The sequence below is a fragment of the Toxotes jaculatrix genome, chromosome 20 (assembly GCF_017976425.1).
Source record: "Toxotes jaculatrix isolate fToxJac2 chromosome 20, fToxJac2.pri, whole genome shotgun sequence".
In the NCBI taxonomy this organism is placed as follows: domain Eukaryota; kingdom Metazoa; phylum Chordata; class Actinopteri; family Toxotidae; genus Toxotes; species Toxotes jaculatrix.
This window is the reverse complement of record NC_054413.1, coordinates 14,383,509-14,408,957: the sequence shown is the minus strand read 5'-3', so window position 1 is coordinate 14,408,957 and position 25,449 is coordinate 14,383,509. Positions and strand designations below refer to the sequence as shown.

The 25,449-nt window shown below is 40.4% G+C and overlaps 2 protein-coding genes across 2 annotated transcripts; one reads left to right on the top strand and one right to left on the bottom strand.

Moving 5' to 3' along the window:
• Window positions 1–1,337: 1,337 nt before the first annotated feature.
• Window positions 1,338–9,061, bottom strand: steap2 (STEAP family member 2, metalloreductase). Its single transcript, XM_041065823.1, has 5 exons — window positions 8,665–9,061; window positions 8,395–8,561; window positions 6,611–7,138; window positions 4,434–4,598; window positions 1,338–1,631 (listed from the first exon to the last, which is right to left on the bottom strand). Exons 1-5 carry the CDS (start codon window positions 9,059–9,061, stop codon window positions 1,338–1,340), a joined length of 1,551 nt encoding a protein of 516 aa, XP_040921757.1.
• Window positions 9,062–11,668: 2,607 nt separating this feature from the next.
• alg14 (ALG14 UDP-N-acetylglucosaminyltransferase subunit) lies at window positions 11,669–22,357 on the top strand. The gene is made up of 4 exons (XM_041066370.1): window positions 11,669–12,074; window positions 15,520–15,671; window positions 17,046–17,168; window positions 22,021–22,357. Exons 1-4 carry the CDS (start codon window positions 11,930–11,932, stop codon window positions 22,249–22,251), a joined length of 651 nt encoding a protein of 216 aa, XP_040922304.1. The 5' UTR covers window positions 11,669–11,929; the 3' UTR covers window positions 22,252–22,357.
• Window positions 22,358–25,449: the final 3,092 nt, after the last annotated feature.

Sequence of the window (25,449 nt, the reverse complement as noted above, 5' to 3'; positions counted from 1 at the left end):
TCATTTCCAACCACTTAATCTGTCAGGGCTGGAGCCTATCCCAGCTGACTATGGGGGGTACACCCTGGACTGGTCAAGTAGTAGCCTGTCAATCCAAGGACTGACACACAAAGACAGACAACCACACAAGCACACTCACAATTAGAGTAGCCAGTTAACCTATCCCATGCATGTTTTTGGGATTGTGGGAGGAAGCCGGAGTACCCGGAGAGAACCCACGCAGGCACAGGGAGAACATGCAAACTCCACACAGAAGGGCCCAGACCGGGGTGTTAACCTCTTGCTGTGAGGCGACAGTGCTAACCACTGCACCACCGTGCCGCCCAGGATCCATTCAAAGTTCTTGAAATCTTCCGGATTGACTGACCTTCATGTCTTACAGTAATGCTGGACTGTCATTTCTCTTTACTTAGCTGAGTGGTTCTTGCCATAATCTGGATTATAACAGTAGTCAAATAGGGCTGTGTACCAACCCTACTTCTGCAAAACACAACTGATGGTCTCAAACACATTAAGAAGGCAAGAAATTCAACAAATGAACTCTTGACAAGGCACACCTGTTAATTGAAAACCATTCCAAGTGACTATCTCATGAAACTGATTGAGAGAATGTCAAGAGTGTGCAAAGCAAAAGGTGGCTACTTTGAAGAATCTAAAATATAAAACATATTCTGGTTGGTTTAATACTTTTTTGTTAAGTACATAATTCCATATGTGTTCTTTCATAGTCTCGATGGCTTCAGTATGATTCTACATTGTAGAAAGTAATAAAAATAAAGAAAAAACACTGAATGTGAAGGTGTGTCGAAACTTTTGACTGGTACTGTATGTCTTAAGTCCATTCATCGACCCTTAATTTGCAGGCTTTCTGTTATAAATCTGCAGTCTCTACCCTCAGTGACTACAGCTGCTCTCACAAGCTGAGTAGAGCTATAGCAAAATTATCTTTATGTGTAAAACTGGTGGACTTTCCCTTTAAAGTAATCACCCACACTCACTGTTTCACTGCAATGTTTGCCAGGACAAGTATTGGTAAAATACTGGCAAAGCACTTGGAGCTTATTAACAATATTCTGTCAAAGGAAGAATATTCACTTTTACAATTTGGGCAAACAACTGCAAGATAATAGTCATAAGGTTAGTAGTTATAGTGAATAGTTACAGCTAATAAGTAGGCAAGTACACAATTCACAGTAACTGTTCACAGTAACAATGTAAGAATAAAATGCCCTATGAGTGAGAATCACATGAGTAAGTAGTGTTCATTTGCTTCAATAAAACATGACAGTACATGTGAAAATCTCAGTAAAGAAGCAGACAGCTCTGTGCTGCAGTGATTACATGATGGTGACTCTCTCAGGTGAAACGTGGGCAGCCGAACCCACTGGCTCCAGGCGCTGGCACCGGTACCGACTGCTGTCCAAGCCCCTGCGGATCCGATGGAGCTTGCGGGCAACACAGGGGAGCAGCATCAGCACTTTCCCGAGTATTACACACACTGGCAGGGCAAGCGCTACTACGAAGCTGGGCGGCAGGTAGAAATGGTAGGCCTCCTCCTCAAAGGCTCGCTTCCAGCCAAACAGCAGGCCATGGAAGGTAGCAATGAGCAAGGCAATGTAGCCTAGAGTGGACTGGAGCAAAGACGGGGAGACTTGTGATGGTACATACAATCCAGTCAGCCAGTTTAGACACACAACTCTAATTTCACTGCAATATTCCCATGACAAACTTCACCTCATGTAACACACATCCAATATATCCTTTGCAGGTTATTCCTGTTGCTCACTTAACATTTGCTATTTATATAAGAGGTTTTCAAACTCTATGGCGTGCCTCCCCATAGTGAAGGGAGAGATGTGAAGCAAAGATACTGCATCAGGAGAACGGCACAGGTTATAAAATCAAGTAGTTATTGTACATTGTGTGCACAATTATTAGGCAAGTTGTATTTATGAGGATTCATTTTATTATTGAACAACTACAGTGTTCTCGGCCAATCCAAAATGTTAATAAACCTCAAACCTGAATATTTAAGAAAGTAAAAGTGAGGTTTTGGCTTTCTTAGGAGAATAACAATTATTGGGCAGCTATTAGTGTTCAACCAAATGAAAAACAGTGACCAATGTAGCCCTTCTTTTCAATGACAGTGACATGACAGTGACAATGACATTCATGGAGTCAGTTTCTTGATCTGTTGACGATCAACTTTTTGTGCAACAGCAACCACAGCCTCCCAGACACTGTTCAGAGAGGAGTACTGTTTTCCTTCACCTTAAATCTCCCATTTCAGAGGGATGCACAAGTTCTCAATAGGGTTTAGGTCAGATGAGGAAGCGGGCCATGTCCTCATGCTTTCATCTTTAAGGCCTTTACTGGCTAGCCACGCAGTAGAGTACTTTGATGCACGTGATAAAAAATCATGGTCTTCTTGAAAGATGTTATTCCTTTACCACTGCTTGAAGAAAGTCACTTGAAAACTGGCAGGAGGTTGAGTTGATTTTGAGTTCATCTTCAACCGGAAAAGGTCCAACTAGCTCATCTTTAATAATATAGTCCATACCTGAACCCCACCTCCATCTTGCTGGCGTCTGAGTCGAAGTGGAGCTCTGAGCCCATTACTGATCCTGCCACGGGCCCATCCATCTGGTCTGGTCAAGAGTCACTCTCATCTCATAAGTCCATAAAAACTTTGAAAAATCTGTCTTCAGATATTTCTTGGCCCAGCCTTGACGTTTCAACTTATGTGTCTTGTTCAGTAGTGGTCGGGTTTCAGCCTTGCTTACCTTGGCCATATCTCTGAGCATTGAACACCTTGTACTTCTGGGCACTCCAGGTAGGTTGCCGTTCTGGAATATGACAGCACTGGAGGATGATGGGTTCCTGGTAGCTTCATGTTTGATTCTTCTCAAATCTTTGGCAGTTAGTTTGCGTCTTTTTTTCTCAACACGTTTCTTGCGACTCTGTGACTATTTGCACAAAACATTTGATGGTTCTGTGATCACGCCCCAATATCTTAGCAATTTCAAGAGTGCTTACTTACAATTTTTGACTTTTCAGAGTCAGTTAAATCTCTCTTTTGGCCCATTTTGCCTGAGGAAAAGAAGCTGCCTAATAATTATGCACACCTTGATATAGAGTGTTGATCTCCTTAGGCCATACCCTCCCTCATTACACAAATATACATCACCTGATATGTTTAAATCCAATAAGAATTCATTCAAGTTTATACAGCTTGGAGTTGGAAAATATGCATAAAAATGATGAAAATGATGGCCAAAATACTCACTTGCCTAATAATTGTGCACACAGTAGTTTGTCTGCTTGGATCCATTTAAAGTATTTAAAAAAAAAACTGTGGAGCCTGATTGCTACCATATGCATCAAAAATCCTACACCTTGTTATCTGAGCCTTGTTATACGCAGTCAGTTCTGAACACACAGAAATGATGTCTGTGAATGTTCTCATTCATCCAGGTCATTGTTCTCTCTCTGAAATTGAATCGAAGGCAACTGGACTTTCTAGTCCGCACTAGTCTGACTAGTGCGGACTAGAAAGACCGATGCATACGAACTGATGAAGCCCCTTGGATAAGAGGCAAAACGTCTTCCCAGACAAATACAAGTCCAGTTGCCTTCGATTCAATTTGAGAGAGAGGACGCAGAAATGATACACATTTTCTGATTCTGATTTATGCTGTCACAGGATACCACTACCTCCAATACCCATTATATAAAAGAATCAATGAATCTGCTTAGAAATTATAGAAAAAAGATGCTCTTTCTGCAGAATTATGTCCCTGTTTCTACCCAAGCTTCAAAATTCTTGGTACCTTAAGGCAGGCATGGGCCACTGCAGCAGGCAGGTGCACAAGGTGTGCCAGAATAACCAAGATACAGTAAGTTACACCTTCAGAAGAAGACACATCATCCTTGCCTATTCAGGCGTCTATCTTAACTTAAGCTGTAGCACCTGCGACCAGCTCCGGTAACATTGTACTCATTTTACAGCTTTCATAAATTAATCTACTTTCCATTTTCATTTCTCCTGTTTACTGATTTTGTGAACTGGTGCTGACAGCTTTTTAAAAGGGAACAAATGTGAAGCAAATTTTTCCACTCAAGCATTTTTTTCACTCAAATGTTTGTCTAGAAACCTGTGGCTCCTAATGGACAGCCCAGTGCACTAGAGCAGAAAAGGAGCACAACATCTATTGCTGATGCTGAAGTGCAACACTACTTAGCTGAAACAAGCCTCCCAAGATTACAGGATCTCTTTGAATACTGGAACAAATGAAAACAAAATTTCACTCATCGCTATCATTTAGTGCTACAGGTTTTTTGTACACCAGCCTCCTCTGTCCCTTCTCAGAAACTCTTCTTCAAGGCAGGGGAGGTAAAGCACAACGTAAGACCCTTGGTTTGTATGTTTGTACCTGTATGAAGCTGAACTCCCTCCAGTTGAGCGTGCTGTGGACAGATGGAATGGAGGTGATGGCCAGGATCGACAAGAGCCCAAGACTCATGACCCCAAAGGAAACGTACATCTCCACCCTCCACACCTCCTCTTCATTCCATGCATTCTCCACATTAGCACGGACCTGCCAACACAGAGGATGCAGAGGATGTTATTAGTGGTGCATTGCTTTGCATGCACACTATTGTTCTTCTCGTCCATCTTCTTAGTGGTGCATTGCTTTGCATGCACACTATTGTTCTTCCGTGTCGATTTTCGGTTTGTAACTCGTCCCACACCGTTGAGCGCATACCAACAATGATACATCAAAACGTGCGGCTCGATCAGACCTGTGTGCTTGTATTTTGTTCTACAGAATATTCACGTTTCGCAAAGTTATTCGCGAAAAAAAGGGCGAAATTTTCCCATAGAGAATGAATGTGAAAAGTTCGAAAAAGTCTGTTCTGGCATAATTTCACCTAGAAACATCATTCAAACTTTAAAATGCAGACACAAGTCTTGTGTATTCGGGGTGTATTCAAATTTTTCCTAAGCTGTGTAGTTTTTAAACTGTGAGCCCTAATTGATCAGCAGTGAACTTGGAAAAAATCAGGGTTTACAATGAGTGTGTATTGCGGAATGTTCCAGGCTAGAGTGGGAGCTTAGAGTGGAGAGGCTTTAAAAAACTCTCTGAAATGTTTTCTTTACACGATGATCACGGCCACAAATTTTACTCTACAGCGGTGAAATTATCAAAGGTTGTAGCCACACTTGTCCTCTTTCTCAAAATGTGTTCACTTTTTCTGTAGGATTTACGGTTTCTCTTTAGTGTGTCTTTTAGCGACAAGAGGAGCTCTCAACCTCTCCATTGATTTTTGGAGAAAAGCAGAAAATAGCCTTTTTTCAACTCGCTTTAAAATCCACATTTCAGACACTAAGGCCATAAAAAATACATTACTGTCTTCCTCAAAGTCGTGTGGCTTTGATGGCGCAGTTCATTTGGCGATATCATGCTTTGTTTTTGGATGAAGAGCAGTAGTTCGGCAGGCCCGATTCGACAGAAAATGAACTCGTCAGAGCACCTGTGAACTGCCTCAGTGGAGGGAAAGCTCGTCCCCATGGCAACCGTGAGTGCAAGAGCAGCCATAGCTGTGGCTCTCTCTCTCCCTGTAATAACTCTATGTCTCTCTGTCTTTGTAATTAGAACTATGGAAGAACTATAGGGGTCAAAAGGGGGCTGTGCGTACCACAGCCCCCTTTTTACAAAGACACACAGACAGACTGACAGACACATACACTCACACAGACACACACAAATACATAGACTCACACAAACACACAATAGTATCTCAGACTCACACAGTCGCGATTTCCCGCAGGGGAATTGTCTAGTCATCTTTCTCTTGTTCTCTGTATGGCCAGATCAAAATGCAAGAAGATCCTGGGACAAAATTGAGCTGCTTCAGAATGTGACCTGCCTGATTACTACTGCATATTGTGCTTTTGTAGCGTACATTCCTGTAAAATTAAAAGGAATTCATAAATTTAGTGCATGTTTGCGTAGATATAAATATATAAATGTATAAATGTATAATATATATATATATATATATATATATATATATATATATATATATATACACACCCTTTTAGACATCTACTGACATGCAGGCAGGTGATCACGGAGATTGTCAAAGCCAACATAAAAATAGCCTCTTCACATTTCTGTCACAAACAAGTCAGCCACAATCAATTAAATGATTGAACAAAACAAAAAAAAGTTCAATTTTAGTGCCCACACCAAAATGTGAGACTGTGGTTTTTGGAAATTCTTCACTTTTGGACAGGTATATAAAATAGCTTAAAGGAATGGCTCAAAAGGAAAATGTTTATTTGCTTTCTTTCTGACAGTGAGAGGAGAAGTTAGATATCAATCAAATGTTTGTGTGTTTAATACACAGCAAACAAGATTAGCAGAGTAGTTTGCCTAGTTTAGCATAAAGGCAGGATGAAAGGAAAAACAGATAACCTGGCTTTTTCAAAAGTTCCAAAAAATGCATACCAACACCTCTAAAGCTCAGTAATTATTTGTACACAAACAAAAATGTAAAAATGATTATTTGAAGAGTGTGGTTCAAGAGTCTCCATCCCACTGACCTGCTGGTAGGCGGTATTGAGCAGCAGGTACCTCTCAGACCTTCTCATGGGCAGACAGAGGCTGTAGATAACATGGACAGCAGCCAGGAAGAAGCTGAGGAGGCCCATCTGTTTTCGGCTCTGCAGCCAGCCCTCCAGCCAATGTGGGAAATGCCTGTACTTCGTACCATAGTAGAGCTGATGAGCGGCTGCAAGCTGGCCTGCCAGGTATACTAGGGCCAAGAGAGTGATAGCGACAGTCGGCAATGTCCGGTTGACCATCTCTATAGGGATCTTGTAGAAATCACTCTGCTTGTATTTCACATATGGGTGGATGATATCTCGAACAAAAGAGTAAGCAAAAAAGAAGATGGAGAGGGCCACTGCAGCGAGGACAGGGCCCTTCCAGCCAGGAAACAACTGTATGGGCATGTTCTCAATGTCTCGCGAAGAAGACAGGGTGCCCATATCCACAGGATGGAAGTTGAGCTGGCGGGCTAACTCCATAATCTGCTGTCGAGCCTCAACCGAGTCACTACAGATGAACACCTACACAGAGCCAGAATTATAGAAGAGGATTGGTCAGATGTGCAGTTATGAAAGAGAACCAGAAGCATGGAACAGAGAGGAGACAAATGATAGACTACTGTAAATGACAGTACTGTAAATGACATATTCCTCCTCATAGGAACCAATGGCATTGGGCCTGAGAACCACAGAGAGGGAACTCAGAAAGTACTGAGAAACAAAATAACATTTTGCTGGTTTTATACTTGTATCTGATTTGCTGACAGTAATAAAAAATAGTATTACTAATATTTTCCTCTAAAAACATCCCAGCACTTACATATGTGCTCTCCAAAACAAAAGTCTAAAGTTTTTATTTCCTTCATTCAAGTGTCATTTTCTTGATACTGGTCATTTTTACTGTCAGTTGATAATCCATGAAACACCTAACCATCCAATGTACCACTAATTTTAGGTTTCAGAAGCTTCGTAATGGGAGGACTAGAAGTGAGTTCTGTACTTTTATAATCCAAACCATTGATAAGGACTGTTGACTGGCTGGGGGATTATTTCATGATTTGTTCTACAGCCAGGGGCTCTATTGTTGTGAGTGTCCTGCATTAATTTGCTCTGGAAATGATGGCTCACAGGGCTTTTTATAGTCTGTTCCAAAATTACAACAGAATTAATGTGTCAGAGTTGGCTGCCATCTCCTGCTTTGAGAGTAAACGTAGATCCTAAAAAATCATCATGTCTCCCAGTGAACCTTGAAATGAACTTCGGCTGTTCCACTTCTTTTGAATGAATGCTGACTTATTTCACCTTTTACTGAAACAAAATGCAATGGTCCACAGTACTCTTTGTAGCAATATTTAAGTATGATTGCTTGTCTGACTTGTTTTGGAATATTAGTTTGACAAAATAATCTTAGCTCAGTGTTTGTCTACCAGGTTTTTCTGAAGCTTTCAATCACAAGTCAGCTCTCAGGTGAGGGAGTTTGCTCAGTTGTCATGTAGCTGTCTCAGGTGTCATCACATGATCTAAGTGATCATTTGATCCTCTCTAAACAGCTCTAATCTGGTCCATGACCTTTGACCACTTCTCAGGGGATGCTGTAAGTGGTTTTGGTCTGGTGGTCACAGACAGCTGATTTTGTCAGTGTTCATTTAGTCTCTTGTCCAAGGTCCTTACTGTCTTTCAGGCAGGTGGTTACATTACATTATCATTTCAACATAGTCCCCTATAGGCATCCATAGATGTTGTTATTTTCAAAATATAGAATATGTTTGAATGTATACCTGTGTACTGGCATCTTTGGGGCAGCTCTGCTGCATGGCCCAGGCTGAGATGACATTGAAGCCTTTGACTACAATGGATTCTGGAAGCAGTGAAGCCAGATACTCTGCATTTGACTCTGGATACTGGTTCACCCTCCTGTTGTTACTCACATCTACCAGGATCTTTCCTGCAGGACAACAAGACAAACACACATGATCCTGTAGTTAAGAACATTAAATACACACAAAACTGGGGCTGTCAGTTGTGACTGTTTATGTGTGTGTGTGTACCTTCCAGAAGATGTTTGAGGTCCCAAAGAGCAGAGTAGTGCTCCCGGCGGACCGCCAGGAAAATAATACTGGCCTTCCCCACAGCGTCTTCATGGTGTGTCACATCCACCACATGGGGAAATGACTGGGCTGCCAGTTTGGGATGGCGGCTTCCCACCACCACGTGGAAACCACAGCGCAGCAAGCGGATGGCCAGGCACTTGGAGAAGTCACCTGAGCCCAGGACTGCTACTGTGGGCTGGGCAGGTAGACAAGCAGTGCCCGTATCTCCAAGTCCAACCCCATTCTTCATGCCCTTGGGCAGGAAACAGGCCTGGGCATGTTGTAGGTGGTGGGAGGAAGAGGCTGTGAGGAACACATGGCTCCTGCTGCCACCCATCATAGAGATGGAGTCCATTGTTCCTCCCTGTCACTTTTTCTTCTGAGGCTTACTGCTTAGGAAGATTTCAGTGGGTCTAAGGGAGGTAAGTATAGAGGCAATGAGAGTAGATTAGACTTCATTGATTAGGTGTTCTTGGGAAATTGTTTTTGACATTCTTCACAAAATCACAGGCAAACTGACTATGCATCAGATTAGGTCATTAGCTATATTCCCTATGGCAGGAATGTTGAAACTTCCAAACAGATCAGTAATTACCACAAATCATAAAGCAGTGCATTTGATATCAACAGTCCCACACAGCCAGATCTTGTTAACTATGGCCAACTTTACAAATAAAGATAAAATTACCAATCAGAGTCAGTCCGGCTCAGCCCGATTTGTACTGACTTGGATTTTGGTGACTGTCATTAACTGGTGATTTTAAGAATCACCAGTTAAAGACATATTAACATTTATGGTGTGTGTGTGTGTGTGTTGGGGGTGGGGGTTGGAAGAAGGCAAGGGACGGTGTGTGTCATGATTGTTCTACAATGGCTATCCATCATCTCCTGCAGCAGCTTGATGACCAATGATGGCGTTTTTTTCTGTATTTTTTCTGTCTGAGACCTTGTGTTCTAGTGAAGGACACTCGCGCAGCCTGTGTGCACCTGTAGCGGCGGCAGCTGCCGCTCCGCTATGGAGCGGCAGAGCACTGTGCGTGTTGTGAGGTATTGCAGAATACATTACGTGTTGTGCCGATGACAACACGCTCAAACGATGACAATACACTCACACGTTTTTTCTCTCAGACGTCCACAGTGAGACTACACCCGGTGGATGAATGTGATGGTATGTTACCCACCTGTCATTCGTAAAGGTTCCTCTGTTGCTGTGGAGACGCAGACTACTTGCTAGCTGCCCATTCTGATCCGGATGGTGCTCAGCCTCCGTTGTCTAAACATATGCTGCGTCATGTCCTGTCGGCAATTATATTCTATTTTTATTTATTTATTTATTTGTGTGTGTGTGTGTGTGTGTGTGTGTGTGTGTGTGTGTGTGTGTGTGTGTGTGTGTGTGTGTGTGTGTGTAAAATACAAAAATAAATAAATAATATAAAATGGTAACATAACAGGTTTCTGAATTTCCCTTGGGGATGAATAAAGTATCTATTTATCTATCTGACAAAGACAAATATTTTGTCAAAAAAGGGAAAATGTAAATAACAGAAATTATCAGAACGTCACAAAGTATTCCAAATCTTTGATCTGCTTGAAAAAAGAAGTAATGCAATACTGAAAATCAGAAATTATATTTTTGTTAGCCAGTGATTCACGTTATCTCTTCATAAAAATTAGATTCTATTTGATCCCAATACAAGAAAACCTTCTGAGTAAACATGGTCTGTTTGGTTTACTATTCTGGCACATATATTGCAAGACACTGGATCTGTCTTTACCTTAACAGGCTGTCTTGTCTACATTTATATGCATTTAATATAATGAGAACCATAGCATGATGTTTGATCATTTGTGTTTAAGAATACAACATAGAACTAGAATGGAACTCAGTAGAGCACATACCTCTTCCAAAGGCAAATATTGACAGAGAATGCTGAAACCTTCCAGTGTTAAGGAAAGTGATAAAATATTCCTGGATCTGCCACTTCAAGCAGATCCACTCCAAAACTGATAGTAAATCAATATTAATACACCTACGTGGCAGAAGATGCATGAGGATATTAGACCAGTGAGAGCAGCAGAAATATATATATGTATACGTATACGTATACGTATACGTATATATATATATATATATATATATATATATATATATATATATATATATATATATGTGTGTGTGTGTGTGTGTGTGTGTGTGTGTGTGTGTGTGTGTGTCTCCCAGAAGATACTAAGATGATGTACAAGATGCATCATTGTGGAAAAAAATATTTCTCTGCTTTTATTTACATTTGAAGAAAAAGTGGCATGTTCAAAATTATTCATACCCCTTGCAAACTGTCACAGTCTATGGGAAAATCCAAAGTTCTGTACCAGTCCAAATAGTCCAAGCTGTTCTAAAGCATCCTAATTACCCTGATTCATTGGGAACAGCTGTTTTAATCAATTCAACAGGTGAAAAAAAAGCAGCTCTCTGCAGTTGGTTTGTGGACAGTCATGGCTAAGACAAAGGAGCTGACTGAGGACCTGCGGCTGCACATTGTGGCTGCTCACAAGTCAGGAAAGGGCTATAAGGCCATGTCTAAATGTTTTCAAATTCCAGTGGCTACAGTGCAAAGTATTAAAGTAAAATCCAAGACATTCCGCACTGTGGAAAATCTCACAGGATGTGGTCGGAAGCAAAAAGTGACACCTGTGCTGAGGTGAAAAAGAGAGGTGAAAAAGAATTCAAGGATCATTCAAGGATCACCACCAAGGCCATCCTGGTGAATCTGGGCTCTGCTGCTATGTCTGCACAGCCGCAGGTCCTCAGTCAGCTCCTTTGTTGTTTATATAAATAAACACACACACACACACACACACACACACACACACACACACACACACATATAGTCCCAACTTCCGGTTGGTGGCGGTAATGTACCTGCAAGCTGGTTTGCCAACCGCAGAAGAAGAAAAAGACGAAGCAGTGGCGTATGCCTGGGACAGGAAGTATCACCAGCACAACAAGCATTGTTTCCGTTTTATAGTATTAAAATGTATCGAATCAGACAGTGAAGATATTAAACAAAAACTAATTTCCCCTCTATCCACGCCTGGGGACAGTTTGCTGGTGAAGCCGGAGGGATCTGTACACAGCTTGAGAGGAAAATCTGCCTGAAAGCCTCAATTCAGGGCTCCGAATCAGGTCAACGCACAGTATCTGAACTAGTCCTACAAATCTGCCATGGCGTTCCTGGAAGGAGCTGTGTTTGCCATTTTAATCATATGTTTGTTATTTATCACCCGGTTATATATTGTTGTGAAGACGGGATCAAAGTATAAACCTGGAACCAAAGGTCCGATTGCAGTTCTCGTCGTTGCAGGATCAGGTAACGTTTCTTGCGTTAGCTTGCATCCATGCACGCGATATATGCTGTTACATATGCAGCCGTCATAAAGCTTAACTGGTACCTCAGTCATATTCTTATGACTTAAGTCACACATTATATTTTACGACCTGTTAAGCATTACGTCAAATTCTAGAGCACAAGGGCTAACAGGCAGAATAAGTTTTAACGTTCTGCCCTTAGCTTACTTCCGTGGCTTCCATGCTAACAACACGTATTGAACTGGACTGTACCAAAATATTAGTAAATATGGGGGTGGATGGTTTTTTTTTCTATCGGGTCTTTTTCCAGCGTTATTTATTTTTACGGACTTTGACAAGCTTACATTTAAGTGAACAATCGTGGCAGCCTTGAACTAATAAAAAAGCTTCTCATAAGTAGCCGCAACGAGAGTAAATCACACGGTTCTACAAAATTTCAAATAGCGAAACACCTGAAAACTTAGAGAGTAAGTTATAAGTTGCTCCAGATAGTGATTGTGTCGTTATAATAAAAAAAAAAAACAGATACGCTAAATGGTCAAAATTACGTGGACACCTGGTCATTCTAGTCGTGATTTCAACACGGTGGTCATAATTCTTTAGCGAAACGACTTTCTACCAGCTTTTGGAACCTGATTCCAGGGACTTGCTCCCACTCTGCCTTAAGGAGGTACTGAACTTATTTGATAGGGCATTTTTCAACGTATAGTTCCCCAGACATATTTATGGTGTTGACATCTATGAGTCTGTACAATTTGGTGCTGATCCTGATAATAATTTGGATCTGGTGGAAGAAAATGTTGAATTCACACTATACACAGAGTTTTGCACAATGTGTTTTGTGGGGAAAAAATCTATGTTGTTAGACTACTTCCTTTTTCCTTTTTATTTTTCTATAATAATTCAATTCAATTCAATTCAATTCAATTTTATTTATATAGCGCCTTCCACAATCAAAATTGTCTCAAAGCGCTTTACAGAGACCCAGAGCCTGACCCCAGAGCAAGCACTTAAGGCGACAGTGGCAAGGAAAACTCCCTTTTAACAGGAAGAAACCTTGAGCAGAACCTGGCTCAGATGGGGGACCCTCCTGCCGATGGCCGGGCTGGGTGAAAGGAGGAAGAGGAGGAAGATAGGACAGCTAGGAATGGAGGAGAGGGGGAGAAAGACATGCAGCATAATACAGACAATGTGGGTCAGTATTTACATTACAGTTAGTGAACAGTTATTGGATAATGTGTGCTCAGCAGATTAGAATTATGAAACAGAGCACGGAGGCAAAAAGCTGTCATGACTGGTAATTATTTACATTACAGTTTGCAAAGAATATTAATCAAATATTTATCTGTAGCAGAACGGAACATTAAACATGTTAGAAATAGATCATTGTAAACAATAAACAGCAGCAGGTGGGTGGAGCCAGGACCATAGGACAAGCAGCTCCGGAGCCAGAGGTACCTGCAGAAAGGTACAGAGAAAGAGAGACCAGAGAGAAACAAGCACAGGACTACGGGACAGAGAGGACACAGAGTTAATGACATGTAATAAAGGCTAATAAATTTGAGAGTGGGTCTGAGGAGAGAAAGAGAAAGAAGAAGAAGTGCGCAGTAAATCATGGGATGTCCCCCAGCAGCCTAGGCCTATAGCAGCATAACTAGGGGATGATTCAGTTGCCTGAGCCAGCCCTACTAAGGGCTATATCCTTAACTGTAACAGTGTCTATAGAGATAATTGTGACTAACTATAAGTTTAATAAATAACTAGGACTGTAACTACAACTAATTATAAGCTTTATCAAACAAGAAGGTTTTAAGCTTCGTTTTAAAATTAGAGAGGGTGTCTGCTTCCCGAACCCAAACTGGCAGTTGGTTCCATAGGAGAGGGGCCTGATAGCTAAAGGCTCGGCCTCCCATTCTACTTTTAGAGATTTTGGGAACCATAAGCAAACCTGCATTCTGGGAACGAAGCAATCTGTTAGGATGATATGGTACTATCAGCTCTTTGAGATATGAAGGAGCCTGGCCATTGAGGGCCTTATATGTAAGGAGAAGGATTTTAAAATCAATTCTGGATTTTACAGGAAGCCAATGAAGAGAAGTTAGTACAGGAGTAATGTGATCTCTCTTGCTAATTCCAGTCAGTACTCTCGCTGCAGCATTTTGGATCAGCTGGATGCTTTTTAGAGAGTTAACTGGACATCCTGATAATAGGGAATTACAGTAGTCCAGCCTAGAAGTAACAAAAGCATGGACTAATTTTTCAGCATCACTCTGCGACAGAATGTTCCTAATCTTACTGATATTGCGCAGGTGAAAGAAGGCGGTCCTAGAGACTTGTTTTATATGTGAGTTAAAGGACAGATCCTGATCAAAAATAACTCCAAGGTTCCTCACAGTCGTACTGGAGGCTAAATTAATGCCATCCAGAGTAACTATATGATTAGATAAACTGTTTCTGAGGTGTTTGGGACCAAACAAAATAACCTCAGTTTTGTCTGAATTCAGAAGAAGAAAGTTACAGGTCATCCAGGCCTTTATGTCTTTAAGACATGCCTGAAGTATGGTTAACTGATCTGTTTCGTCTGGTTTCATAGATAAATATAGCTGGGTATCATCCGCATAGCAATGGAAATTTATTCCATGCTTCCTGATAATATTGCCTAGGGGAAGCATGTATAAGGTGAACAGTATCGGTCCAAGCACAGAACCCTGTGGAACTCCATGACTTACTCTGGTATATATGGAGGGATCATCATTAACATGAACAAACTGGTATCTATCTGATAGATATGATTTAAACCAGCCTAGTGCTGTTCCTTTAATCCCAATAACATGTTCCAATCTATCCAATAGGATATTATGATCAATGGTGTCAAATGCAGCACTAAGATCTAGCAGGACAAGTATAGAGACGAGTCCATTATCTGATGCTATAAGAAGGTCGTTGGTAACTTTCACCAGTGCTGTCTCTGTGCTATGATGAACTCTAAATCCTGACTGAAAAACTTCAAACAAACCGTTCCTATGTAGATGGTCACACAACTGAGTTGCAACAGCCTTTTCAAGAATTTTAGAATTAAAGGGGAGATTGGATATAGGTCTATAGTTTGCCAAAATGTCAGAGTCCAGAGAAGGCTTTTTAAGTAAAGGTTTGATAACTGCAACCTTAAAAGCCTGTGGGACATATCCTGTAACCAACGAGAGATTTATCTGATCTAATATGTATATGTAATAAGAGCTGTGCAGGCATATGTAGCATTGTTTGGCAGAGGTATTTGCTCTTTTGAGTGCCATTCTAGTTCAAAATGTGTTGGACAGGGCTAATGTCAGGGTTCTCTGCTGGCTGGTAAAGTTCTTCCTCACCAAAATGAGAAAAAAAAATATGGAGTTAGCTTTGAGCATGACAGCATGTCAAAAATACACTGTATGCTGTCGTGTGTTTTCCAGGTGGTCACACCACAGAAATCCTGCGGCTGATGGAATGCCTGTCTGCAGCCTACACACCTCGACACTATGTTATTGCTGACACTGACAGGATGAGTGAGGAGAAAATCTGCACCTTCGAAAGCTCTAAACAACACACGGACTCTGAGTCACAGGTACACAGGTGTCCATAGATGGAGTTTTAGGTATGTAAGGTAGGGACATGCCCCTGCCTTCCATACCAGAATTTTAAGGTGCTGCTGAATTGTCTCTACAAATATTTTTGCAGAAACAATCTTGTCATTTTAACTTGTTGCCAAGTTTGTGTGTATCTTCAAAAGATGGGCTATTTTTATTATTTATTTATTTTTAAGTGAAAGAGATAAGGGGGAGATCTGACCTAATGATTAGTTAACCTGCTGACAGTAGTAGAGTCTGAATGGTGATGAATGAAAGGTGGTATGAAGTCGTAAGTATTAGACTTTAAACATTTCAAACACTGAAGAATTAAAAACATCTTCACTGGATATAACTGTCATCAGTTAACTGAACTGATTTAAAATTTAGGCGTAAGGCATAGCCAAATTTATGATCATTGATCTGTCATGCAATTTATCAAACAACTTACCTGGCCAGTATGCCCCCCCTATACTCCAACAGAACAAAGGCAACAGACTGAGAGAGACAGAAAGAAGTACAGTTACAGAATCTCAGGTGAGGCTTAAAAATCATTTACAGCAGTCAGTCAGTTCACAGAGGCAGCTATAGAGTTACCTACAGGTTATTATACATTTATTTTTTTTACACATCAAAATACATAAACAATTTCAACAATAAGTCACAAAATAGTGTTAAACTAAAAAGTTTTAGAAATTTTAGAAATGTGCAATATAAAATACAAGATAACCCAGAAAAGTTGCTTCTGAAATGGTTCCACCTCTTTGAGCTTATAACTCCTTTTATAACTTGCTTATTCTTTTGATGTATTGTTGATTTTTTTGATGGATTGTCTTTGTACGTGTATAAAGATGTATCATCATGAATTGTTAATTGCTTTGAATTGTTTGTCACTCTGGGCGGGTTGGTCGGTTAACCACAGCTGTCATCACAGAGGCTGCCAGCTGGTGAAAGGAGTGATGGGTCCAATGTTATTGTTCACCAGCAGGTGGTGCTAGTGCACTTCTCATCTGTCTAGTATGACATAATTTCAGCTAGACTTACAAAGACAGCACACCAAACTGATTCTTACTTTATAACTATTTGAGAATCATTGACAAAGAGCTGGAATTAAAATAAAAGTAATAAAATTATCTGCAGGGCTAGATACCGTACCATTTTTTTGAGATTATGGGTGGACTAAACCTTTATTATTCTGTGGCAGTGTAGGTTAAAGTGAAGTATTTTCAGAAAAGTCTACCACTGACTTGTTTATATGCTGGTGAGAGGCTGTGAAATCTCATATATGAGAGATTAAAGTCAGTTTTATCCAAATACAGCAGATGAGCATGTCTTTATTTCACCTATGATAGACACATGCCCTTGTTCCACAGTTCACCATCTGTCGGATCCCACGGAGCCGGGAGGTGCATCAGTCTTGGAGTTCCTCTGTTGTCAGCACCCTGAATGCCCTGTGGTACTCCCTCCCTCTGGTGTTCAGACTCAGACCTGACATGGTAAGCGGACACAGATAAGGTCATACCTTGGCATCAACAACACAAATCCATGGATCCAAACTGCCTTGTGTCAACTATCCAGGCTAGGGATGGGGGGATAATGGTGTGGCGAATGTCCTCTTGGCATGCTTTGGGTACCTTAATGCTAATCAATAATCATCTAAAAACCACAGCCTATCTGAGTATTTTTACTGACCATGTGCATCCTTTTATGGACACAGTTGACCATCTTGTAATGGCTATTTCCAGCATGATAGTGCATCTTGCCACAAAGCTGGTTTCATGAACACGGGAGTGAGTTCAGTGGACTTCAGTGGCCTCTCCAGTCACCATATCTGAATCCAAGAGAACACATTTGGGATGTGGTAGAACAGGACTTTTGCAGCTTGAATGTGCAGCTGACAAATCTGCAATCATGTCAACATGGACCAGAATGTCCAGGAATGTTTCTAACATCTGTGGCACAAAGAATTGAGGCTGTTTCCAGAGCAAAGGAGGCTCTACTCAGTATTAGTATAGTGTTCCAGGTAAAGTGCTTGGTGAATGTGTGGAATTTTACTTTGCAACATAGAGATATGGTGCAAAAGAATTATTGAGAAACTGTTATGAATCAAATAACCAGATAGGAGTGTCTGTTTTTGACTAATCGAGTTGATTAAATATATGACAAATATATCATCATATTCATGCAGTAGTCATATAAAAACCCTATATTGCAACAAAGCAGTCCTCCTCACTCTTAATAGGAAAAGAAGAAAATCTTCATGTCTTACAATATATATCAGCCCGAATACCTGACACTTTCTAAGTTTTGCAATGATCTAGAAAAGTGTGTTGTTGCAGTACTTTCTGGACAGCATCAAATGTTCATAAAGTGAGGCTTATCGAAGTCTAAACCTGCGTGTTCATCCAGGACTTTCTTTATCAATGAACACAACTGGATCAGTGCCTCTGGACTGGCTGTCACACTAGTGGCCAGGTTCAAAGCAAACCAAGCCATTTCTCCCACTGAGTCAGCCATCATCCTGTCTTGTTAAATGTGTGTAGTGTTAGTTAAATTATATAATTATTTTTCGTAAAGATATGTACAAATTATTGGCTTTTATTTGTGTTTGTTGTGTTGTGCTGACATTGCTCCAGACCTCTGACCTAGAGTAGAATCCTTATATTGTACTTAGTGTTAAAAAAAAAAAAGAAAAAAGGAAACCATGGGCTTAACGTTTATAGAATGCATAATAGTGTACAGGTAAATGGGACAGCATCAGCGTAGCTAAAACGGAACCACTTTGTTAACCTTTTACAGAGACTGATCTGATACATACAGTAGATAAGGTTCAGACTGTATCATTATTTGTTTAAATGAAGCCTCACAAACAAAGACTGTAACTGAAACCTTAATACCAAGTGTCAGATATAATAGAGACAGAAAATGTCACATTTACAGGCAGGTGTTTGTGTTGGGCAGCTGTGCAAACCAGCCACTGATCAAGACAAAGATAGTATGTGTGGAGATGACATACTGGACCCAACCCACATATCAGAATGATTCTCCTCTTTGTCACATTTCTCCTGTGTCCTCTAAAATCAGTCCAATGCCTACTTTAAAGGATTGTTGATGAAGTGTGGATGTTTGGGGAGTCACTGAGTCACCTCATCATGCATGTCACTCTGTGTAGTTCACAGATTGGTTCCTCAACTGATCACCAGTAAATGATTTCTAGACTAAAATCTTGACTGTGAGATATTGTTTGGCTTAATGTTAATGATCTCACCCCAAACAGTAGAGGAGACAGAATTATGAAAGCTCTCTTCCTACAAGTCCCCATCTCCTGTCCCCTGAGTGTACAGTGGTCTAATGGTTCAGTCAACATGGGACAAATTGGACGTTATCATCAAACCCTATCGAATGAACTCCATGGAGCATGAGTGAATAATGGGATAATTGGTATGGTAAGACCAGTCGGGATCTGAGGTCTAAGAACCTGTCTGTGTTGTGGAGGCTGACAACACAGACAGGTCTAAGAACCTGTCTGTGTTGTCAGCCTCCAAGGGTTTAGTTCCAATAGGTGGGTCCAAGTTGGTAAAAACTTGGATTTGTTAAGCTCTGAGACTAAATAATCTCTTATAGGATCTTTTATTCGTGCAGATAGGGTTTTATGTGACCAGGTTGTAAGATATCTGTCTCTAAGATTTTTGCCTCCACCCAAATACAGTGGAGATGAATGGAATAAAAAATTCAGGCTCACAGCATTAAAAAATGAGATTTTAAAAGCTTCAATAGCCGACTCATTCTCCAGAAACAGTGCCCCTGTTCCACTGGATATTCCACTGGACACACGGGGACAGTTTTCAAAGGAACTGCTTTGTCTTTAGAGAATGAAATTTCCAGTGAAGAGTGTTGACAGTGATGCCTGTGCAATGTTTGCATGGAGCCCAAATAATCTGGGAAACTGAAAATGACAGTAACAACTCTGTGGTGTACAACACACTTTTTTTGTCAGGGGACTGTCCAGCAGAACCTTCTGGTTATTGGTGGCTGGTTGGAAACAAAGCCAGGGACTTAGTAGTCATGCCAGGAATGTTCCAGCCAGGTTTATGACTGCATGGCTGAGGAACAGTCTTAAACTTTGAGCTGGTCTCATAAGCATGTTACGGATTCTGCCATGAGGGGATTTTACTGGTGCAACTGCTGAGAACCAAACCATCTTTAGCCAGCTGGGGTCAACAGAATATCCACACGTGACTACAAGAGACCATAACTCTGTAACAAATTTTGGATTGCTAATATTTCATCTCAAGTAAATTTGCCAAATCTGGCAGCTTCCATGTGTTGGTGGGTGCTATGTGTGGGTTTAGGTCATTCAGAGCTCTTGTTAAACATACATTTAACACAAACCTATACAACATACAACACCCTCTATCCTTCAACTTTTGGTTCACATAAAGAACTGACCACTGACCACTGACCACATTCTTGAAACCAGGCTGGCATATTTTAATTGTAAGAATTATTTGTTATACTGCAACCTGAAGAGCTTTTTTCCTTCTTGAATACAAAAATGTGCTATTGTCACATCAGCACTGTTGTTGCAGAAACCCTTTTAGAATCCAGGTGAAGTGTATACATGCAAGAAATCTAGCTGTGTTAATGGGGTTTCTTATTTTTATGGAGGAAAAGCAAGGGCAGGAGGAAAGAGAGCATAGCACAGTACAGATTCCACATAATGATAATAATAACAAGATTAAAAAGAAAAAAAAAATAGTAGGATTAGTAATAGCACCAATAGCAATAGTAGAACTGATGACAGTAAGACTAATAATAGGACTAACAATAATTGTTAATGAGATTAATTATGGGGGCAGTTGGTGGCCCACAGCTGCACACACAGACTCTGTAGTTCTGAGGGCAGATGAACCTGCAGAGAGTGACAGGATAAGAGAAGAAAAGTGTGAAAGCACAAAACTGCAGGAAAGAGAAGAAGTTGAGTTAGTAACCAGCCTTAAGAAATCAAGTTACTCTAGCAAAAAAAACCTGACAATTACCAGATTGTGTAAGTATGTGTAAATCCATTACCTGGAAATGTCTGTGTTGGGGAAATGAGATTCCTATCTTCAGAATTCTATTTACTGTTGCCAGAGAGACCTTAAGACCAAGTGGTGAAATTTGCTGTTGTTTATGGCAGACTCAGAGATGTTTTACTTTTATTTATTGCACGGCAAAAAGGTGTAAACTGACCATAAGAAAAGTGAAAGGTTTGTAGTCTTAATGTTTACATCTTCATCTACCTGAACCATTTCATTTTGTGAATGTAAAGTGAGTGTTCTACTTAAGAATGATGGAACAGTTCTGCTATATGAATGCTGAGTGGAGAGGATATCACAGTTCTGCTGTCTGTACTGTGAAGTTATGATGACTTCTCCAGACTCCTGAGCAGTTCTGTCTGGTTTCCTGTAAACCCAACTCCCTTAGCCTCCTTCAGCCCTCAGGCCACTTATTCATCTCAGTCCCCTCCCCCTCCCTCTTGGAGTTTCACTCAGCTGCCTTCACTTCTCCCTCTTACTCACACACATAATGCCAGCTTCTGCACTCTTGCCTTTGTAATCTTCACACTTTGTACTTAACACACTTCACTCTGAAGCGATCCGATCACAAGTGGACAGCTCAAAGTACAGGTGTGAATGCAATTGTGATGGCATTAAAGCCTAGTCCATCACAATTGTAGAATGTAAAGTTTACAGTGTTGCAGTTAACATAATTCAGGGTTGAAATTCCTATACATTTTTTAAGATGAATATCTGCTCATCATTAAAGCGTATGTCATGCAAGAGAGCCATTAAAAACAAAAACAAATGGAATGGTCAAATATGGTTAAATGTTATTGACATTTAATTTGTGTTGATTGATTGATTCACGATGTCAGCTCATGCATTGAGTAATATGTGAGAAAACAATTCACCTTAAAAGTGTCCTGGTAGCTGTTGGTTGCCTTTGAGCGACACAACTAGTAAGGATGAAAAAGCAGCAAAACATCCATTTGTCCATTCATCATTCAACTCCTTTATTTTCTGGAAATAAAAGATTGCTTAGCTACATTGTCATAGTCTATTGAATTGAGTCTATTGAAAAATAAATCATTTGCATTATGTTTTTGTATTGATGAATGGGGATTAATCAGATATTGATCTTAAAATGGCAAACACACATCCTCCTGGATTTTTTCTTCAACCAGTTTCAGTCACAGATGTCCTGAACAGCCCAGGACACTGCTTTCTATGTAGCTTTTGAAAAACAATGTGTAGCTTCCTGGAAACTTGCTCATCTCCTCCTTTCTCTGTGTGTGTGTTGTTTCAGGTGCTGTGTAATGGCCCAGGGACTTGCGTTCCCTTGTGTGTGGCAGGACTCTTGCTTGGAATTCTGGGAATGAAGAAAGTCCTGATAGTATATGTTGAAAGTATATGCCGGGTGCATACGCTGTCGCTCACAGGGAAGATCCTGTACCCAATATCAGACTATTTCTTTGTGCAGTGGTCTTCTCTGAGGGACAAATACCCCAAATCTATTTTCCTTGGAAAAATAGTGTGAAAGCATGTGCTACACATGGGTGCGAAGTATATATAATTCAGAATTAAATATGTTGTAATGTGTGCTGTAATGAACATGAATAAATACTAATGTTTTTCAATTGTTATTTTTGTATATTGTCATCATTTAACAATTCTATATGTTACACTTCATGCAAGGTATAATACAGCAGTATACTGAACTACATGAAAAACATTAACTTTATTTTAAAAAGTAAAACTCTATTATATCAAAAAAGGTTAGAAGATATCATAATGGCACTCTGGTTTATATGTTTCTCTCAGCTGCAGGTTGACTAAGATTAAAGGAAAAGTTGAAAATGAAAATGAGCTTGCAGTGCCCACTACTCAACCCCAATTTATACTATCTAAAGCAGTCTATGACTGCATCTGAAAAGCATTAAAATGGCAAAACAGAAAGACTCACATTTTTAAAAATCTGTGATCAAACAATATTTTAGAATAATAGTTTGGTACTTTTGTATCCCCATTAGCATACTGAAAGGACAGTAATCACTCAACTCAACAATCTCCATCTCATATTTATTTATGTATCCTCAATGGACCACAGGAAGTTTTGCAACAACTACTGGTCAATTTGCCATGACATTACTATAGATACATAGGAGATGTGGCCAGTTGTCTCATCACATCAACCACCTCAGTCAATGCTGTACACAAGTCCATTTTCACCTCAGTTACTAGCAGGCCTGTGTGGTGGCCTACCTTCGAACAGGGAGTGCAAGGTCCTTTAGCCTCCATAGGAAGGCTGATGGGCATGTTTTTCATTCCCCAAGAGTCTGGTGCAACTTGGGAACCAGAGGACTCTCTGGTTCAATAGCGACATCAGTCAGTTTGATATCATGCTTTTGGCCTTACAGCTGCTTCTCCCAGGGAGCTAGTGACACCCCTCCTTGGGGAATGGAAATTCATACCTGGCATAGCTCCCCGGTGTGCTTCACGCTTTTCCTTCCCTGACCGAAAGAAAACATGATGTCATAGCTCTGATGCCAGTAATACATAAATACTGATCATGATAGTATGCAAAATATGTGATAATTTGCCAAATATTGTGGTGAAGCACAATGGAATATTAACTTCTCTATTTCAAACATAGTGGATCAGTGTTTCTATTGATGAGTTGAGGAGATCTACTTGGTTGAAACTGAGCAGAAGTGAAGTTCAGTCCATCATGTGTGGACACTGGATGGACTGAAGCTCATGTCCTGCTTTCGGTATGCAGGTTGTTGAGACTGCTTGTGCGAACTGAAATAAATGGAAATAATTGATAATTGATATTGATTGATAATTGATATTGACTGATACTGCTCTTTGAGACTCAAATTTTACTGGACCATTTTACTAATGGATCGAAGTCTGACAAAGAGTAATTTCAGTGTTTGTCATTCAGAAAAATGTATTGACTGGATACTGTTTTTCAGCTGCCTTACAGCTCTGTTTTCAAATTTGTATGTATGTAAAAAGAAAAAAAAAGGCTTTGTGGGCCAGTGTACATCATGTGTCCTTGAACCCAGCTGTGGCCACCATGTCAAGGTCAGCTGTGCTGTGGCTCAGGAGGTAAATAGGGTTGTCCACTAATCAGTGGGTCAATCCTCAGCTCCTCCAGTCCACATGTGTGTCCTTGGGCAAGATACTGAAACCCAAATTACCCTTGATGTGCCCATCGGTGTGTGAATGTGTATGTATGTGAGTTAAAAGTGCTGCTTACTTCACTAAAAAGCAGTATATGAATGTGTGTGTGAATGAGTGAATGTGACTTGTAGAGCAAAAGCACTATATAAATGCAGCCCATTTACCATTTACATTACAGACCAGAACCAGGAGCTTGCAGAGCTTGGTTGAACACCTGTTGACTTCCTGACCTCATGAACTTTTGTCAAGCACCACCTTCTGGACAAAATTTGCATTTTTAGCCCCATAGTTGGTAAGATTATTGGAATAATTATTGAGGAGCATAACTGGTACATCTTAAAGGAGCTGCTGTAGTGCCTCTGGCAGTATTCACTTTTCAGTTTCAGTGTTAGGTCAGAATAACAGGGTTTATACAATATACTGTAAATCTAGGTTTACAGAGGGCTGAAGTGAGATTTAAAGAGTTTTAAATCAATCCCTTTGAGTTTAAAACTAGCTTTAAAGCTTGGCACATTAAGATTATAAAAGAAACCATGATTTGAACCATAATGCTAATCCTAGTTTGTACAATATACTGTAGATTAGTAGAGAAAGCAGCATCACTGAACCTCAGTGTTCAAAAACACAACTGCAACACAATCCATATATAAAAAGACCTCGCTCTGCATAGCACAAGCCAGTTTCAAACCTACTGTTGTCTCTCAATACCGATAGTATTACTTTATCTCCACAGTCCACTTTTAGAGAGAATCTTGGAAAGATTCTCTCTAGAAGTGTCCTAACTTTCATACTCATGTTTTTTTCATACTCATGTTTTTATAGGATGTCACAAATCATGCAAATCTGAGATGATATAGATAATACTGGTAATAATGATCCAAAAGGCCAAATTGGACAGTCACAGCCAAAAGGCTTCCAAATTAAGGTGCACAGGAAATTCATTGTTGTCTATTTATTAATCTTTGCACATTCATATTGTCCATGAATTAGATGCACTTTTGAAAAGGGCCTTTTCAATTGAAACAAACTTATGTATATTGTTTATTACTGATGATTAAAACATTGGGTTTTTTTTTTGTTTGTTTTTTTACTGGGCAAGACCTTGAAGGGATTTTGTTTTAAATGTTGGCATATTTGTCAGGAGGAAGGAAGAGAAGGAGCAAAAGTTTGTGCTTCAGCCTGACATCTGGGGCTATTTATAGACACACTGGATCTCTGAGTATCCACGGAGAAGAAACACAGAGCTGCAGCTGTTTTATGTGATCAGAGAAGAGGATTAAACACCTCATTGTGTGTTCACACTGGGCCACTGACACTGGGTTATCTTCCACAGAAACTGGTCCTCAGTTTAGCAGGGAGTGAATCACTGGCCTGAACTGAACACTGGATGCATTACTAATAGAGTGAACACTGGGAAACGGATGACTCCATGACCTGTGAAACAACTCCAAGCCAGAGCAAGGTGGTGATGTCACATAAAGTACAGTAGCTAAGTACTGTCGTTCTGGAGGAAAGCACAATAAAATGACACATATGCGCATATGCA

Coding starts and splice junctions, on each gene's coding strand:
- alg14 (XM_041066370.1), top strand. CDS start 11,930: ATGGCGTTCCTGGAAGGAGCTGTGTTTGCCATTTTAATCATATGTTTG. Junction 15,672..17,045: donor ACACGGACTCTGAGTCACAG/GTACACAGGTGT, acceptor CTTGTTCCACAG/TTCACCATCTGTCGGATCCC. Junction 17,169..22,020: donor TCAGACTCAGACCTGACATG/GTAAGCGGACAC, acceptor GTGTTGTTTCAG/GTGCTGTGTAATGGCCCAGG.
- steap2 (XM_041065823.1), bottom strand. CDS start 9,061: ATGGACTCCATCTCTATGATGGGTGGCAGCAGGAGCCATGTGTTCCTC. Junction 4,599..6,610: donor TCAATACCGCCTACCAGCAG/GTCAGTGGGATG, acceptor CTGTGTTGGCAG/GTCCGTGCTAATGTGGAGAA. Junction 1,632..4,433: donor GGGAGTTCAGCTTCATACAG/GTACAAACATAC, acceptor TCTTTGCTCCAG/TCCACTCTAGGCTACATTGC.